Raw genomic sequence first — 18,743 nt, 5'->3', positions numbered from 1 at the left:
TATATATGATGAAGTCCTCCGGCCATTGGCCGGGGACTCCTTAGGACGGCGCGCGCGGCCCCTTGAAGAGGAGGGGAGCGCGCGCGCGCGCGCCCTAAGCACAGGGGCCGGGAAGGAGCGCGCGCTGAGAGCAGAGCGGGAGGAGGACGCCGGGAAGGAGCGCGCGCTGACAGCAGAGCGGGGAGAGGACGCCGGGCACGGAGCAGAGCGGTGAGGGGAGCAGCGTCCCTGCCTAGCAGAGGGCAGGGACGCCAGCGCTACAGTACCCCCCCCTTTAGGCCCCCCCTTTTTTAGGCCAGACAGAAATTTAGCTAGGATGAGAGGGGCATGGATGTTCTCCCGGGGCTCCCACGTTCTCTCCTCAGGACCAAACCCCTTCCAATCTACCAGAAAAAAGGTCTTTCCTCTTACCCTTTTGGTGGCAAGAATGTTCTCTACCTCAAACTCGTCCTCAGCAGAAACCGGAGCAGGAGGCGTACCTGTAGACTTGGAAAAAGAGTTAAGCACCACAGGTTTGAGGAGAGACACATGGAAGGAGTTAGGGATCCGTAAGTTGGCCGGGAGTTTCAATTTATAGGCCACCGGGTTGATCTGACTGATGACCTCCAGTGGGCCGATGAACCGAGGCCCTAACTTATAGGAAGGGATCTTGAGCCGGACATATTTGGACGAGAGCCAGACTTTATCCCCAGGGCGGAATTGAGGAGGGTCCAGACGTTTTTTGTCAGCGTGTCTTTTCATACGCTCGGATGACAGAAGGAGTGCGGACCGGGTACTCTCCCATATGGAGGAAAATTTGTTAACAAGAGATTCCGCAGCCGGATTGTCCGCCGAGGTGGAGACGGGAAACGGGATCCGAGGATGCTGACCGTAGACTACAAAAAACGGGGATTTGGAGGAAGACTCGCTCTCGTGATTGTTGTACGAGAATTCGGCCCATGGCAGGAGATCCACCCAGTCAGAATGGTGGGCATTAACGAAGTGCCGAAGGTAACTGGTCAGGTTCTGATTGATCCGCTCCACTTGACCATTAGACTGTGGGTGGTAAGCGGAGGAGAAGTCCAGGGTGACGTCCAGCAATTTACAAGTGGCTCTCCAGAAACGGGAAGTGAACTGTACCCCACGATCCGACACGATGTGACGGGGCAGGCCATGAAGACGGAAGATGTGGCGGATAAAGTCTTTAGCCAGCTCGGGTGCAGACGGAAGACCTGGCAGTGGAATGAAGTGAGCCATCTTGGAGAAGCGGTCAGCGACCACCCAAATGACCGTACAACCGGCAGAGACGGGTAGATCAGTAATGAAGTCCATCGCTATATGCTGCCAGGGGGCAGCAGGTACTGGCAGAGGTAGGAGGCGGCCGGCCGGCAGGTGTCTCGGAACTTTGTTGCGGGCGCAGGACACACAGGCAGAAACAAAGTCTATTACATCCTTGTGCAGGTTAGGCCACCAGTAGTGCCGGGTAATAAGCTGGAGGGTCTTTTTCTGACCGGCGTGGCCAGCTAGTTTAGACGAATGACCCCAGTGTAGGATCTTCTCCCGATCAGGTACTGGTACGAACGTCTTACCAGGAGGAAGACGATTTAGACTCACGGGAGCCACCTGCATTACTCTGGCGGGATCGATGATATGTTTCGGATCCTCCTCGAGATCAGACACCAGAAAGGACCGAGACAAGGCGTCCGCCTTGACGTTTTTGTCAGCCGGGCGAAAATGAAGGACAAAATCAAAACGAGCAAAAAACAAGGACCACCGGGCTTGGCGCGGGTTAAGTCTCTGGGCATGCTGGAGGTAAGCCAAGTTCTTGTGGTCAGTGTAAATTATTACCGGGTGAAGAGCCCCCTCGAGCAGGTAACGCCACTCCTCCAATGCCAGTTTGATGGCCAATAACTCTCGGTCTCCTATGGAATAGTTGCGCTCAGAGGAGGAGAAGAGTTTAGAGAAGAAGCCACAAGTTACCATCCTCCCGGAAGATGATTTTTGAGTAAGTACCGCTCCGGCTCCAGAGGAGGAGGCGTCAACTTCCAGGAAGAACTGTTTGTTGCCATCTGGGCGATGCAGCACCGGGGCGGAAGAGAAGGCCTGTTTAAGGGAAAGAAAGGCCTCCTCTGCTTCGGGTGGCCACTCTTTGGGATTAGTACCTTTACGGGTGAGCGCAGAAATTGGGGCCGTCCGGGAAGAGAAGTGTGGTATGAAGAGGCGGTAGTAGTTGGCGAAGCCCAGGAATCGCTGAATGGCCTTCAACCCCTCCGGTCGGGGCCATTTCTCGATGGCAGACAGTTTCTCAGGATCCATTTGTAGGCCGGTCTGAGAGATAATGTAGCCCAGAAACGGAAGCGAGGTCTGCTCAAAGAGGCACTTCTCAAATTTAGCGTAGAGATGGTTCTGCCTTAGCCTGAGCAGGACCTGACGAACGTCCCTCCGGTGAGTCTGGAGATCCGGAGAGAAGACCAAGATGTCGTCCAGGTACACCACTACGCAGGAGTAGAGAAGGTCCCGGAAGATGTCATTGACCAACTCTTGAAAGACGGCAGGAGCGTTACAGAGACCAAAGGGCATTACCAGGTATTCATAGTGGCCGTCCCGGGTGTTGAATGCCGTCTTCCATTCATCCCCCTGACGAATACGAACCAGGTTGTACGCCCCACGAAGGTCCAGTTTGGTGAAGATCCTAGCCCCCCTCAGGCGATCAAATAATTCTGGAATGAGCGGAAGGGGGTACTTATTCTTCACCGTGATCAGGTTTAGGCCTCTATAGTCTATACAGGGACGGAGAGAGCCGTCCTTTTTGACGAAAAAGAAGCCTGCTCCCGCCGGGGAGGTAGATTTCCGGATGAATCCTCTGGCCAGATTCTCCTCAATATATTCGGACATTGACCGGGTCTCAGCAGCGGATAAAGGATAGATACGCCCACGGGGAGGAGTAGTACCGGGTAGCAGATCGATGGGACAGTCGTATGGTCTATGTGGTGGTAATGTCTCTGCCTCCTTTTTATTAAAGACATCTGCATAAGACCAATAAGGAATCGGAAGTCCAGGTAGATTAGCTGGGGTAGGAGAGGGACGGACGGGATGGACGGGAACCAGGCAGGTTTTATGACAGTCTTGTCCCCAGCGAAGGACCTCTCCGGTTTGCCAGTCTAGCACGGGTGCATGTCTCTGGAGCCAGGGCAGACCTAGCAAGAGGGCGTGAGAGAGTCCAGGCAGAACATGAAAGGAGATACTTTCAGAATGCAGCATTCCCACCTGCAGGGTAATGGATTCGGTGATGAGTTGAATGGGGCGAGGTAAGAGGCCCCCATCCACGGCAGCGACAGACAAGGGTACAGCCAGAGGTTTGGTGGGGATGCGGTATTTCTCAACCAGGGACTGTGAAATAAGGTTCCCGGCTGCTCCAGAGTCAAGTTGGGCTAGTTCGAAATAACGGTTCTCCCCGTAGATGATCGAAACTGACAACAGCAGGGATGGAGAGGATTTATTCTTGTCTAGGTGGACCTCTCTGAGCGAACCTAGACACAGGCGTTTCCCGACCTCTCCGGGCAGGCACGGATCCGGTGCTCCTTACTGCCACAGTAGAAGCAGCTCCCCTCGGCACGGCGTAAGTCCTGACGGGTCTTGACCATCTTGGTCTGGTCGACCTGCATAGGCTCAGGAGAGTGTACCTGGGGAGAGATGGAGGGAATGACGGGTTTCTGGAAAGTAGGAGCTAAACGTGGAATCCTTCTCTCACGGGTGACCTCTTTGGCACGCTCCTGGAACCGTAGGTCAATCCGGGTGGCAAGGGTTATTAGATCATCGAGAGAGGTAGGAATGTCCCGACCAGCAAGTTCATCTTTAATACGACCGGACAGACCCTCCCAGAAGACGGATACCAGAGCGTCGTTATCCCAGGCCAGCTCCGAGGCAAGGGTGCGGAACCGTATGGCATATTGGCCCACGGTGAGACCCTCCTGACGGAGGCGTAGCAGAGAGGATGCGGATGAGGTCTTCCGTCCGGGTTCGTCGAAGACTTTCCGGAAAGCCGAGAGAAAGGCAGGCAAGTTGGACACCAGGGGGTCTCCTCTCTCCCATAGAGGATTTAGCCAGGCCAGGGCCTCCCCGGTGAGATGGGACATGATAAAGGCAATTTTGGCCCGGTCGGAATTAAACTGATGGGACAAAAGTTCAAAGTGCAGGGTGCACTGATTTATGAAGCCCCAAGCCAGGACGGGGTCGCCTCCGAAGCGAGGAGGTGCAGAAAGCCGGGGTCCGGGGTAGGATACCATAGTATTAGTGGGCAGCGGAGCTGCCGGATTGCAAGATATGGCACTGGCGGAGGTTGTTGGTGGATCAGACAGAGTGTTCAGGCGAGTATTAACATTCCGCAGGTGACCCAGGATGGCCTCCTGTTGGGACCTCTGACGGGACAGTTCAAGACAGAGGTCCGAGAGCGAGGGAGCTTGGGTGCCACCGGGTTCCATGGCCCGAGCAAACTGTAACGGGTCCGGGAGGCGGAACCTCTGAGCTACTATACAAGGGGGCGGCCCTTGTAAGGGAGCGGGTGGCAGTCTCTAGGTAAGGGGTAGGTACGACCTGTGATGGCAGATGGTAGATGTGTGCTCCCAGGTGAGCAAGCGAGAGTCTCTGGAATAGCAGGTGGTCACGGCACGTGACGGCGGAACCTCCGGGCTGGCAGGCAGGTAGGTAACGGAGAAGCGCTCCCAGGTGAGCGGGCAAGAGTCTCTGGAATAGCTGGTGGTCACCGCACGTGACAACGGGACCTCCGGGCTGGCAAGCAGGCAGGTAACGGAGATGCGCTCCCAGGTGAGCGGGCAAGAGTCTCTGAGATAGCTGGTGGTCACAGCACGTGACAACGGAGCCTCCGGGCTGGCAAGCAGGCAGATAACGGAGAAGCGCTCCCAGGTGAGCGGGCAAGCTGGTCCATAGACAGACTGACCGGAGTAGTAAGGCAGACCGTCGGACCTCAGGCAAGCAGGCAGGTAACTGGTATGCGCTCCCAGGTGAGCGGGCAGGCTGGTCCTTTAGACAGACTGACAGGAGTAGTAAGGCAGACCGTCGGACCTCAGACTGGCAGACAGGTAACAAGTATTCAGGCAGGAATCAGGCAGGTAACTAGCAGGAAACTGGCAGGAAACTGGCAGGTAACTGGCAGGTAACTGGCAACGGGACCTGAGGGCTGAAGCACAGGTGAGACACAGGTGCAAACAACATTGCTCGGGCACCTCCATTTTGGAGGAGGTGCCTTATATATGATGAAGTCCTCCGGCCATTGGCCGGGGACTCCTTAGGACGGCGCGCGCGGCCCCTTTAAGAGGAGGGGAGCGCGCGCCCTAAGCACAGGGGCCGGGAAGGAGCGCGCGCTGAGAGCAGAGCGGGAGGAGGACGCCGGGAAGGAGCGCGCGCTGACAGCAGAGCGGGGAGAGGACGCCGGGCACGGAGCAGAGCGGTGAGGGGAGCAGCGTCCCTGCCTAGCAGAGGGCAGGGACGCCAGCGCTACACCTAGCGCCAGAAGCGCATAAGAATTTTACATTTTTTTTTTTTTTTTTAAATGATCCAATACATTTTTTTCATATTTTACCTGTTGGAGTGCTGATTTTCTCCTTTTCGTTTTCTTCATATGTCTGTGCTCACCAGCCGGACCGGCACCCTTCAGTGGACTATCTTCACCCTGTTTGGATTCTGCGTTGCAGCTCCCTAACCCTCCCTCCTGTTTCTTCACAATATTGTAACACGTATCCTAGGCCTCGATGTTCCCCATACAAACTTGCTGTTAGAATTGTTGAGACGGGAGAAAAAGGTCTGAGGAACGCAGACCGGAACGGACTGAAATATATAAAGAAGATCTGGTAAAATGTCCATTTTGATCACACTAATACAACCAGACCAGGACAAGGGTTTCAAGTTATAATTCATTCGATTTTTAACCATTTGTTCAAGGATGGGGGATATAATTTAAAATATACAGATCATCCAAGTTCCCCAGAATTTGTATACCCAGGTACTTAATTGTGTCTTTCTGCCACTTAAAGGGGAAATTAGAAATTAGTTATTGTGTCAGTTCAGGGTTAAAAGTTATGTTCATGGCCTCTGTTTTAGAGTAGTTGACTTTAAAATTGCTTACATGGCCGAGTTATAATTCCTTTATTACAGAGAGAAATGAGATCACTGGGTTTGAAACATAGAGCAACAGCTCATCTGCGCATAGAGCTAGTTTATAGTGATGTGAGTCTATAGTAACTCCACTAATATCTGGATTTGTATGTAATGCTACCGCGAAATGTTCCATCACCAATGTGTATATGAGAGGTGATAAGGGACAATCTTGTCTCGTCCCCTTTTTAATAGAAAATGTGTCAGATAGTAGGCCGTTTACCCTATCGCTTTAGGGTCAGTGTAGAAGGATAGAATTTTAGATAACAAGAAAGAGTCCAACCTAATTTGTGGTAGGGTGCTCTTCAAGAAAGACCAATGCACTGTGTTGAACGCTTCTTTAGTGTAGGCAGAAACAAGGCACATTGGGAGCCCCTGTTTATTGCATGTGAAATTAACAATGTTTTATTTGTATTATCACGAGCTTCTCTGCCCTGATCGTTGCTAACAATTGAGGGTAGACAGTGGGAGAGCCGTGTTGTAATCACTTTAGAGAATATTTTGACGTCTACATTATTTAATGATATTGGAAGAATATTAGGGCAGGCATTTAGTTCTTTTCCAGGCTTTGATGAAACCATTATATGAGCCTTAAGTGATTGGGGGGCAAAACGGGGAGTCTTCTGAGATATTATTGAGCACTTTGGCTAAAAATGGTAATAACAGAGGTGCAAACATGTTACAAAATCTATTATTGAATCCATCTGGCCCAGGGCTCTTCCCGATAGGGAATGATTTATTGGCCTCTCATATCTCCTGTTCAGTGAAAGCTTAGTCTAGTATCTCCTGCTCAGGGGTCTGTAAGGAAGGAACGGCAGTGTCCTTAATATATTTATAAATTTTTGTTTCAAGAATATTAGGTGGCATGTCGTGGTATTGTCCATGAATATTATATAGCGAGCTACAATGGCAACAAAATGCTTCCGCTATGTCAGTGGGGCTATGAATTTATAGTCTTGGTGATCCTTTTATTTTGGATACGTATGTCCTTTGCATTGCAGGATGTAACCTCCTTGTCAATGAGAGACCACATTTATCTGTGAATTCATACGAGAACCTTCACATGTGATCTTGGCATTTTGTATACGTTTGATCTAGTAAAGACCTTCCCTCATTTCTTTTTTTCAATCAGATCATTTTTATTTAACAAAACAAAGAAAGACCAACATTTTCTTTTTTTTTAAATAAACTTTGTGACAAAAAAAATAAAAAGAAAGAAAAACCAGTAACAATACAAGAAACGGTTTACAATGATATAAATCCCAATATCGCTCTATAGTACAATGTTTTGGAATAGTAATTTTACATTTGTACATAAATATCTGAATACTTCCTGACGGCTTATTTTTTTCCCTATTGGGACATCAAAAGAAAAAGAATATATCTAAGAAGGGGCAATTGTGTGGACTGAGACAATTATTATTAGCTGACACCTTAGGTATAAGGATATAAATTCCTGGTTTACTATAAGGAAATGTACAAATGGTCCAGTATAGTATTTCTGAGAAGGTTTTCTGAAGCAATACCTGGGGTAATTAACCATTGCTCCCATATGTGTATAGATTTCTTGAGAGCGTTCCTTTAATATAAGATCCCCTTTCCAAGCATAGAGTGTTATTTATCCTGGATTTTAGTTCTGTTATCGTTGGGGGAGAATTGTCTATCCAATGTAGTGCCAACAACTTTCTGGCTTGGAATAATATTCTTGAGGTAGCTATTGCTATATGGGAGTCTGGGTCTACATCTTCTCCCAGGAGTCCCAGGATACAGATTTTAGGTTCCAACTGAAGTTGTATCCCAAATACAGATAGTACAAGAGCGATCACCCCATTCCAGTAGTCGCCAATATTTACACATTCCCACATCATATGTATCAGGTGGGCGTCATTTTGATCACATCTAAGACATGCGTCATCCTTTTGTATTTCAATTTTAAATAAAATACTTGGGGATCTATATACCCTATGAATCAGAAGAATTCGGGACAATCTTTGTGACTCCGACAATGAAAGTTTCGGTGTCATTTCAGTATTTTCCCCCATTGCTCCTCAGATAAGGGACCCACATCCTCCTCCCATTTTGTCTTAACTATCAAAGGATATTTATCCAACTATAGGGCCAGTAACTGCCTATAAATAAGGGATATTAGACCTTTTGTATCCACTGCTGTAGCAATGGTACAGTTCTGCTCAAAAGTTTACATACCCCAGCAGAATTAACATCCTCACCTGTGACCTGTTTGCTTGTAATCAGTGTGTGTGCACTGACATTTCTGGATTGTGAGTCATGGGGAAAGCAAAAGAATTTTCAACGGATCTATGGAAAAAGGTAGTTGAACTGTATAACACAGCAAAGGTAGACGAACAAAGATTTCAGCCACAACGGCAAGGAAAATTGTTCTGGATGCAAAGAAAAACCCACAAATAACATCATCTGAAATTCAGGACTCTCTGAAAACTAGCGGTGTGGCTGTTTCAAGATGCACAATAAGGAGGCACGTGAAGAAAAATGGGCTGCATGGATGAGTCGTCAGAAGAAAGCCATTACTGCGCAAATGCCACAAAGTATCTCACCTAGAATACGCCAAAGAAGCCTCAAAACTTCTGGAACAAGGCAATTTGGAGTGATGAGACCAAAATTTAACTTTTTGGCCACAACCATAAACGTTACATTTGGAGAGAGGTCAACAAGGCCTATGATGAAAGGAACACCTTTCCTACTGTAAAGCACAGAGGTGGATCGCTGATGTTTTGGGGATGTGTGAACTACAAAGGCACAGGAAACTTGGTAAAAGTTGAAGGAAAGATTAATGCAGCACGTTATCAGCAAATACTGAAGATAAATTTTCACTCATCAGCCCGGAAGCTGCACATGGGATGTACTTGGACGTTTCAACATGACAACCATCCAAAACACAAGGCCAAGTCGACCTGTCATTGGCTACAGCAGAACAAAGTGAAGGTTCTGGAGTGGCCATATCAGTCTACTGACCTCAATATCATTGAGTCACTCTGGGGAGATCTCAAGCGCGCAATTCATGCTAGACAGCCCAAGAATTTACAGGAACTGCAGGCTTTTTGCCAAGAAGAATGGGCAGCTTTACCATCTGAGGAAATAAAAAACCTCATCCACAACTACCACAAAAGACTTCAAGCTGTCATTGATGTTAAAGGGGGCAATACACGGTATTAAGAACTGGGGTATGTGAACTTTTGATCAGGGTCATTTGGATGTTTTTGGTTGTCATTAAGATTTAAAAAAGAGAAAACACAGTAGTTTGACAATAAATGGCTTCATCCAACCAATAGCCATGAGTGGAGAAAAAGTTTTTTTGTTATCATTCATATTCTCTGAGACAAGGCCAAGAAAGCAAAAATTCTGCCGGGGTATGTAAACTTTTGTGCACAACTGTATCTAATTATATGCTTAAAGAAATAAGTAATCATCTGAAAACTGTCTCTCTCATCAAGGAAGACTAGATTCATTTCAGGAGCTCATATGATTGGCAGGTTCCTTTTCCATCTGGCTGCATCACCATCAAGTTCCTGATCCACTGAACGCCTTCTGCGACGTGCTGGAACTCTCTGTGGCAATGGTGGAGCAGGTGGCCAGTCAGATATATGGAATGTCCAGGACATCACAAATAGGTCTCATGTTGCTTGGATCTTTGAAAATTTACAGCTAGAATGGGTAGCCCCAGGAGTACATCAGGCCATTTTCCCAGAGGGCATCAAGTAGTGGTTTCAATACCCTTCTTTTAGCAAGTGTCATTCAGGATAGATATGTGAGCAATTATATGCGTTTTCCATTGAAATCACCAGGACCCAACTCCTCTGCTTTCCTCACAACGGCCTCTTTTACATTGAAAAAATGTATGCGACAGGTAATGTCCCTTGGACGCTCAGGATCTGGGCCATGATTGCCTAATGTACGGTGCGCCTTATAAATCTCCACCTCCTTATCAATAGGATCACCAAGGATATTATTGAATAATGATCGCAGTGTTGGCATAATCGCTTGTGCATTGATGCTTTCAGGTATACCCCTTATCCAGATATTATTGTGATTTTCTTGATCATCAACCATATTAAACAGATGGTTTATTTACTGCCTGTGAAGATCCAGTGTTAGTTTCTGAGCATTTTGATGGCCTCTAACCTGGACGACATTATCCTCTAATCTCTGTACCTTGTCAGTAAGCTGTGACAGGATAGAAGTGAGGGGACGTATTTCAGTATTGGATGTGGTCTCCAGACTCTGAATATATTGCTCCATATCTTCTTTAGTAGGGATAGACGCAATCTGATATACAAATAAGTTATGTTGTTCCCCACATCAGAATAACCTGTGGCTGGGAGGTAAATGTCCCTGTGAAGCAAGCACTGCACAGTGGGGGCTTTGGTGAGCGTACAGGGAGATTTGTGGAGCTGTTTTCTTGTGAGGCCGACATTAAGAGAGAAATTGCTGCAGGACTTACAGGCTGGAGCTGTCTGGCATCATGAGGGTTTAGACTGCTTTTTTTCCATGCTGAGGTGAGGCAGTAATAGCTCCGGAGCAGGAAGATAAGACCTTCCATAAGAAACGCGGCATACCAGGCATGCTGACAGAGGTGGAGGACCTCAGACTAACCTCTGATCTCTTCTTTCTTTCCCATATCGAAAGTCATGTTGGAGGCTGTAAATTGCTTATAATTCCCCCAGGAACACAGTCTGACGAGAGTGCTTTCAATGTGTGCATTCTCTTGGTGCTATGTCCAGGCTATGTCCCTCCTGTTGATGTTCAATACATCCAAAGGCGAGGACAGTGAAGGCGGCGTTGATTGGGCACAGAGCTTGTGTGATGTAACAACTTTATGTGAGCCCCGGGAAAGCAAGTTGTGACACCAATGGAACAGTGCCAGAACGGGAGGTGCGTATGAGTGTTTTTATTTTAACAAGGCCAAACATGAGGAATGAGAAGGAGTTGTCCTAGTAGTGAACAACCCCTTTATGAAGATACAATTTTCGGTTAAAACATTTCCAACATTCTGAACATGAAAAAGATTTCTCCCCAGTATGAGTTCTCTGGTGACCAAGAAGAGATTATTTATTCACAAAACATCTCCCACATTTTGAACATGGAAAAGGCTTCTCAGCTATGTGGGTTCTCTGGTGTTTAACCAAATCGGATTTCTGGTCAAACATTTTCCACATTCTAAGCTGGAAAAAGGGGCTTCTTCTCTGTGTGAGTTCCCTGATGTTTGATAAGACTTGATTTCTCTGTAAAACATTTCCCACATTCTGAACAGGAAAAGGGCTTCTTCCCTGTGTGGGTTCTTAGGTGTATAACAACATTTGATTTCTGGTTAAAACATTTCCCACATTCTGAACAGGAAAAAGGCTTCTTCCCTGTGTGAGTTCTCTGGTGGATAACAAGGTGAGCTTTCTGTTTAAAATATTTCCCACATTCTGAACATGAAAAAGGCTTCTCCCCTGTGTGTATTCTCTGGTGCTTAACAAAATCTGATTTCTGATTAAAACATTTCCCACATTCTGAACAGGAAAAAGGCTTCTCCCCTGTGTGAATTCTCTGGTGGTTAATAAGATGTGCTTTCCGGTTAAAACATTTCCCACATTCTGAACATGAAAATGGCTTCTCCCCTGTGTGAGTTCTCTGGTGAGTAACAAAATCTAATTTCTGATTAAAACACTTCCCACAGTCTGAACAGGAAAATCGCTTCTCCCCTGTGTGAGTATTCTGATGTTTCATAAGACTTGATTTCTCTGTAAAACATTTCCCACATTCTGAACATGAAAAAGGCTTCTCCCCTGTGTGAATTCTCTGGTGGTTATTAAGATGCGCTTTCCGGTTAAAACATTTCCCACATTCTGAACATGAAAATGGCTTCTCCCCTGTGTGAGTTCTCTGGTGAGTAACAAAATCTAATTTCTGATTAAAACATTTCCCACAATCTGAACAGGAAAATGGCTTCTCCCCTGTGTGAGTATTCTGATGTTTCATAAAATTTGATTTCTGGTTAAAACATTTCCCACATTCTGAACAGGAAAAAGGCTTCTCCCCTGTGTGAGTTCTCTGGTGGCAATCAAGATGCGCTTTCCGGTTAAAACATTTCCCACATTCTAAACATGAAAAAGGCTTCTCCCCTGTGTGAATTCTCTGGTGAGAAACAAGATCTGATATCTGGTTAAAACATTTCCCACACTTGGAACAAGAAAATCTATTCTCCGCTGTGTGAATTTTTTGATATTTAAGGAAAGATTTTTCGAGGGGAAAACTTTTTCTAGGTTCTGAAAGTGAAAATGGCTTCTTTGCTTTAGAAGCAGTTTGTTTTTTAATGCTTATTTTGTGACTTTGATTTTCCTTAGTAGTCGATAATGAATCAGAAGACAGGATCTGTTTCAAAGGATCAGATGATAGATCTTTGCTGTGAAGGGATGATGTTATATCTGTAGTAATGGCATTCACTTCAGTTGTATCCTGTGGGATCTCGAGATCATCTGATTTAAAAATTGAAGTTGTCAGCTGTCCCTCTGCTCTCCTGGTATAATCATCTGCTAAGAAAAAAAACAATTATTAATTTTAAATAAAATATCTTTAAAATTTATATTTTTGAACATTTCTACAAACACTCCTTAAAATGCATGTTCTTTAAAAAATTACATTATTCACCAAGACAATGACAGTTCATAGTCTAATAAAGGCTCTTGAAAAGCAACATGGCTTCCATAAACCCATCCAGCAATATCCGCTCTCCCAAAGTCAAATCTCCCCCTCGCTTCTGAGCCTTGCAGTGTGACCAAACCATACTCAGCATCCATGTATTTGGAATTACTATTGTGAGAAGAACCCACTTAATTTACGGTGTGTGTCTCCTGGAGCACAATCTGAGCACTATGTGTTGGGTAATAAAATGACACATTTGCAATTTTCACTCTCCAACATGCACTTCTTGATAATTTCCAGAAAGTGGCTGTGGAATCAAAATAGTCACTTTTGCTATAGACTGAAAAGCTCTGGAGAGGGACAGAAGCGCATACAAAATAGGGCAATTCCGCCTGGTTAGGGATAGGTTATAATCGATGATAGCACTAACCTAAGGCTGTTGTGTGTAGGCACAACACCTATAAGAACATAAAAAGCCGCTGCAGCTGCCCCGTGGCTGGAGGAAAGGTTCTTCCAGAGGTATAATGGTAAAAATGGAAGCTGACACGTTTAGGCGGGCTGGGCTCCGGAAATGAAAAGCCTTGGGATTCCAATACGGTTTGTATTAATACCAACACATTTTCTGTCATAAAAACCAAGCCTCTTGGTTTTATACAGGTGCATCTCACTAAATTAGAATATCATCAAAAAGTTAATTTATTTCAGTTCTTCAATACAAAAAGTGAAACTCATAGTATATAGAGTCATTACAAATAGAGTGATCTATTTCAAGTGTTTATTTCTGTTAATGTTGATGACTATGGCTTACAGCCAATGAAAACACAAAAGTCATTATCTCAGTAAATTAGAATACTTTATAGCACCAGCTTGAAAAATGATTTTAAAATCCGAAATGTTGACCTAATGAAATGTATGTTTAGTAAATGCACTCAATACTTGGTTGGGGCTCCTTTTGCATCAATTACTGCATCAATGTGGCGTGGCATGGAGGCAATCAGCCTGTGGCACTGCTGAGGTGTTATGGAAGGCCAGGTGGCTTTGATAACAGACTTCAGCTCGTCTCCATTGTTGGGTCTGGTGTCTCTCGTCTTCCTCTTGACAATACCCCATTGATTCTTTATGGGGTTAAGGTCAGGCGAGTTTGCTGGCCAATCAAGCACCGTGATACTGTTGTTTTTAAACCAGGTATTGGTACTTTTGGCAGTGTGGACAGGTGCCAAGTCCTGCTGGAGAATGAAATTTCCATCTCCAAAAAGCTTGTCTGCAGAGGAAAGCATGAAGTGCTGTAAAATGTCCTGGTAGACGGCTGCGCTGACTTTGGTCTTGATAAAACACATTGAACCTACACCAGCAGAAGAGATGGCTCCCCAACCATCACTGACTTCACACTAGACCTCAAGCAGCTTGGATAGTGGCCTGTCCACTCTTCCTCCAGACTCTAGGATCTTGATTTCCAAAAGAAATGCAAAATTGAGGACTTCTGGTTCCAGCGCTGGTAATGTAGGGAGGATGACTCCTGAGCTCCCGGCACCTCCACAGACCTTACTAAAGTACCGGCTACAAATAGCGGCGATAGGCTCCGTAACCAGGCAAGTCAGGAAGACTGAACGGTGGGGCACGCGTCCCACCTACATGGAATGATATCTACTGCGCAGCAATGCCAAAAACAAGACAGCCCGCGCTTTCAGGGAGGTGTCATGGTGCTGGTACATGCAGACGCTCGCGCCACTGCAGAGGAAAGCAGGCTGGAGACGCACATGAACACTGGCACCGATGCTAACAGAGACACCCAGGTACTGAGATTGGACTATAAGAGACTGGCCTCGGAGGTGGCCTATAAACTATTACCTGAGATATTACATACCTTGAAATAATCAGTGACACAGGCACTGCAGGCAATGCAGGAACAGCTACATGAGGCCACTGAGTAAATAAACAGAATAGAAACAAGGATATCTGCAATAGAGGACGATGCGCACACTGATCAAGAGAGTCTGGCTAGACTTACAAGAGAAAATGTTGTATTGAGAGACTGAATAGACAACCTGAAGAACAGATCCAGAAGGAGTAATCTCGGAATAGTGGGACTGCCAGAGACATTCCCCTATGAAGAGCTGAAAAAACTCTGTGAAATAGACATACCCAAAGCACCGGACATCATAACAGGACGCAAATCTGAAAGGGTGCACCGCATTGGTCCACCAGGAAATATGGAGAAAGGGGACAATAAAAGACCAAGACAAGTAATAGTAAAGTATCTTGATTTTTCTGATAAAAATGACATTATACAGAAATATCGCCGCCTCAGACAGCCCCTGTTGGTCCGAGGGGTAAAACTTCCACTATTTGAAGACTTTTCAGCTGAAGTAACCAGACAACACAGATCCTTTGCTTTAATCTTTTCAGTCTTATTTAGCAAAAATATACGTTTTCAATTAAGATATCCAGCAATTCTTCATATAAGACTGTGGGATGGATACTCCAGACCCTTCACAGATCCGAAAGCAGCGGAAGCATTCATGGATAACATCTTGAATCTACAACAACAGTACAGCCCCTATGCACGAAGAACAGATCCTAGAGAGTCTCAAGGAACACCTGAAGAAGACATCGGGTGATCACCCCCCTCCTCATCAAATTCACCGAGAAAGCAAAGGCAAGACAGGAGATCAAAAACCCCATGAAAAGAAAGAACTGTTGGGACAGTGAGTAAAAGCACTCTTGGGGAAAGATATGGGAGTCTACTCAGGACGTTGATTATATAAGACTCTGTGATATTTCTCACATATACCCTCCAAGTGTCTCACCACCTTGCCTCATCCAGATCTTGGTCACTCCCCAGTAATATCCGTTAAGGGCTAACTGGTAGGAGGGTACTGAATGTTTTGTATTTTCATGTAATATGTTGGACGAGTCTGGGGGAGGGGGGGGGGGGAGACAATAATAAGGGTATAATTTGAAAAGAGGGGCTATAGGAACAATCGGAAAGGAAAATGTGGCAAAAAAAAGGGGGTGATAGATAAATAAATAAAATGATACAGGAGGTGCCGTGGTGAGGGAGATTTGACCAGGAAGAAGTGAAGTCAAAGAAGCTTAAAATACTGTATATAAGCTTAGGGTCATTTATTAACATGGTCATCAAGTTTGGTTCATGTTTACAGTTTAAAAAAGCCAAGTTTTGTTTGTAGGGATCTATAATAAAATACAATCCTGGAGCGGTTCATCTACACACGTTATCTCACTTGAACAGTTGCAGCTGAAAGCAGGGAAAGGGGGAGAAAAGGGAAAAAATGGGGGAGAAAAACCAGACAGTTGGGGGAAAAGGTAACCCAAAAAAATGTTGGAAAAAATTATGAGAATAATTTCATGGAATGTTAAAAGGATACGCTCTCCGCAAGAGCATATGATGATTCTTTGTCACCTGAAACGCCTGAAGCCAGATGTAGCTCTACTCCAAGAAACCCATTTTGAAAAAAAAGATTTCCGGAGAATGAAAAAAATGTGGGTGGGTAAAGTTTTCGGGGCATCATCAGTTGATAAGAAAGCAGGGGTGCTCACATTAATGAATAAAAATATAAATGGGCAGATGAGTGAAACTTATGTGGGAGAAGACGGTAGACTTCGTATTCTGTCATTACCTGTAGGGGAGAAACGTATAGCTTATACAATGTCTATGCACCAAATACAAATAATAAAATCTTCTTTCATCAACTGGAGAAAAAGGTAATAGCAGACCTGGGCACAAATAGAATAGTGGGAGGTGCTCTAAGTTAGGTGGTCAATGTTGAGGAGGACAGGAAGAACTATCAAAAGGCGACCAAAACCGCCAAAAGACAGGATAGAGTTTTACCCATTTTGTTTGTCTACGGGGTTAGGTGATGCATGGAGACTACTACACCCTCAGAATAGGGAGTCCACTCTCTATTCGCATGCGTGTGGCTCGCTATCCAGAACAGATTATTTTCTCATATCGGCAAACATACTAAGAAGGGTAGAGGATACCCAGATGCAAAACATAGTAATATCTGATCATGCATTGATACTGTTAGATATAGCTGATACACGCCAAAAGGTTCAGATTTGTTATGGAGATACTCCTCCTTATTGAAAGATGATGAAGGCTTCACCCTAAGAGTAAAGGATTAGTGGTCAGATTTTCTAATAGATAACGAAGAGAATAGGGAAAATAATAAATGACTATGGGAAATGGTAAAAGCGGTAACAAGAGGCAGAATAATGTCATATGTCTGTGGCAAAAAAAGAAACACTCAAAAAAAATTCGAGGAGGCCTCTGAGAAACTTAGAGATGCCTACACCAAATTTCAAACCAGTATGAATAAACATAACAGGGAAAAGTGGTTGAAGGAACAAAGATCGTGTGGGTGGAAAAAAGGGAACAATTATACCAGCGGGATCTCGAAATTAACTTATCCAAATATGGAAATAAATCAGAGAAAATGATGGCGAATCTGGTGAGAAATAAGTTAACAGTACAAGGCCCCCAATGTTTGAAGGACTCGAAGGGTAACATCCCAGGGAAATAACAGAAAGACTAGGATCCTTTTACAGAGATCTGTATAGCAACACCTCTACTGAAAAGTTTGGAAATAGCACTTTACTAGAAAGGGTTAAACTACCAAAACTGACAGATGAGTTTAAACAACACCTAAACGCCAAAATCACACTAGAAGAGAAAATAACCACCATCAAAAAACTCCACAACCACAAAGCACCAGGCTCAGATGAATACACAAGTGAATTATACAAAACGATAATAGAAGACATAGCCCCTCTTTTAACAGATCTATTTAATGACATACTGGAGGGAAAAGGAATGATTAATTCAAGCGTCATGGCCTATATCAAATTATTACATAAACCAGGAAAAGACCCAATGGCCCTGGGCTTATACAGACCGATTTCTCTCAGAAATGTTGACAAAATACTCTCCAAGATAATGGCAGATAGATTGGCCACCATCATGCCAAAGCTAATATCACGCGCACAGTCAGGTTTCATCAAGGGTAGACCGGCCACGATAAACATTAGAAAAGTACTATTGACACTTAAGATAAATCTTAACCCAAGGACAAGAGAAACACCAGCTTTACCTGCAATAGATGCTGAAAAAGCTTTTGACAATGTAAGATGGGATTGGATGTATATAGTGTTGAGAGGAATGTCTTTTGTAGGCCCCTTCTATGAATATATACGCACCATATACTCATCTCCGAAGGCACGGGTATACAGTACAGACCAAAAGTTTGGACACACCTTCTCTAAATTTAAACATTTTTCTGTATTTTCATGACTATGAAAATTGCACATTCACACTGAAGGCATCAAAACTATGAATTAACACATGTGGAATTATATACTTAACAAAAAAGTGTGAAACAACTGAAAATATGTCTTATATTCTAGGTTCTTAAAAGTAGCCACCTTTTGCTTTGATGACTGCTTTGCACACTCTTGGCATTCTCTTGATGAGCTTCAAGAGGTAGTCACCGGAAATGGTTTTCACTTCACAGGTGTGCTCTGTCAGGTTTAATAAGTGAAATTTCTTGCCTTATAAATGTGCTTGGGACCATCAGATGTGTTGTGCAGAAGTCTGGTAGATACACAGCTGATAGTCCTACTGAATTGACTGTTAGAATTTGTATTATGGCAAGAAAAAAGCAGCTAAGTAAAGAAAAACGAGTGGCCATCATTACTTTAAAAAACAAAGGTCAGTCAGTCTGAAAAATTTGGAAAACTTTGAAAGTGTCCCCAAGTGCAGTTGCAAAAACCATCAAGCGCTACAAAGAGACTGGCTCACATGAGGACCGCCCCAGGAAAGGAAGACCAAGAGTCACCTCTGCTTCTGAGGATAAGTTTATCCAAGTCACCAGCCTTGGAAATCGCAGGTTAACAGCAGCTCAGATTAGAGA

At 45.0% G+C, this 18,743-nt stretch overlaps 1 protein-coding gene across 5 annotated transcripts in view; it reads right to left on the bottom strand.

The window, feature by feature from the left end:
* Positions 1–10,022: 10,022 nt before the first annotated feature.
* Positions 10,023–18,743, bottom strand: part of LOC141201631 (uncharacterized) — a 375,891-nt gene continuing 367,170 nt past the window's right edge. For 4 of the 5 annotated variants that reach the window (XM_073663647.1, XM_073663645.1, XM_073663643.1 and 1 more), the window contains one exon: positions 10,023–12,704. In XM_073663647.1, coding sequence (XP_073519748.1) covers positions 11,344–12,704 — 1,361 coding nt within the window. In that variant the 3' untranslated portion in view covers positions 10,023–11,343. The remainder of the gene's footprint in view (positions 12,705–18,743) is intronic. The other variant, XM_073663646.1, reaches the window with a different exon arrangement.

Source organism: Phyllobates terribilis, unplaced genomic scaffold (assembly GCF_046119375.1).
Source record: "Phyllobates terribilis strain yellow unplaced genomic scaffold, ASM4611937v1 Scaffold_120__1_contigs__length_5212024, whole genome shotgun sequence".
Taxonomy (NCBI): Eukaryota; Metazoa; Chordata; class Amphibia; order Anura; family Dendrobatidae; genus Phyllobates; species Phyllobates terribilis.
This window is presented reverse-complemented; position numbering and strand designations above follow the sequence as displayed.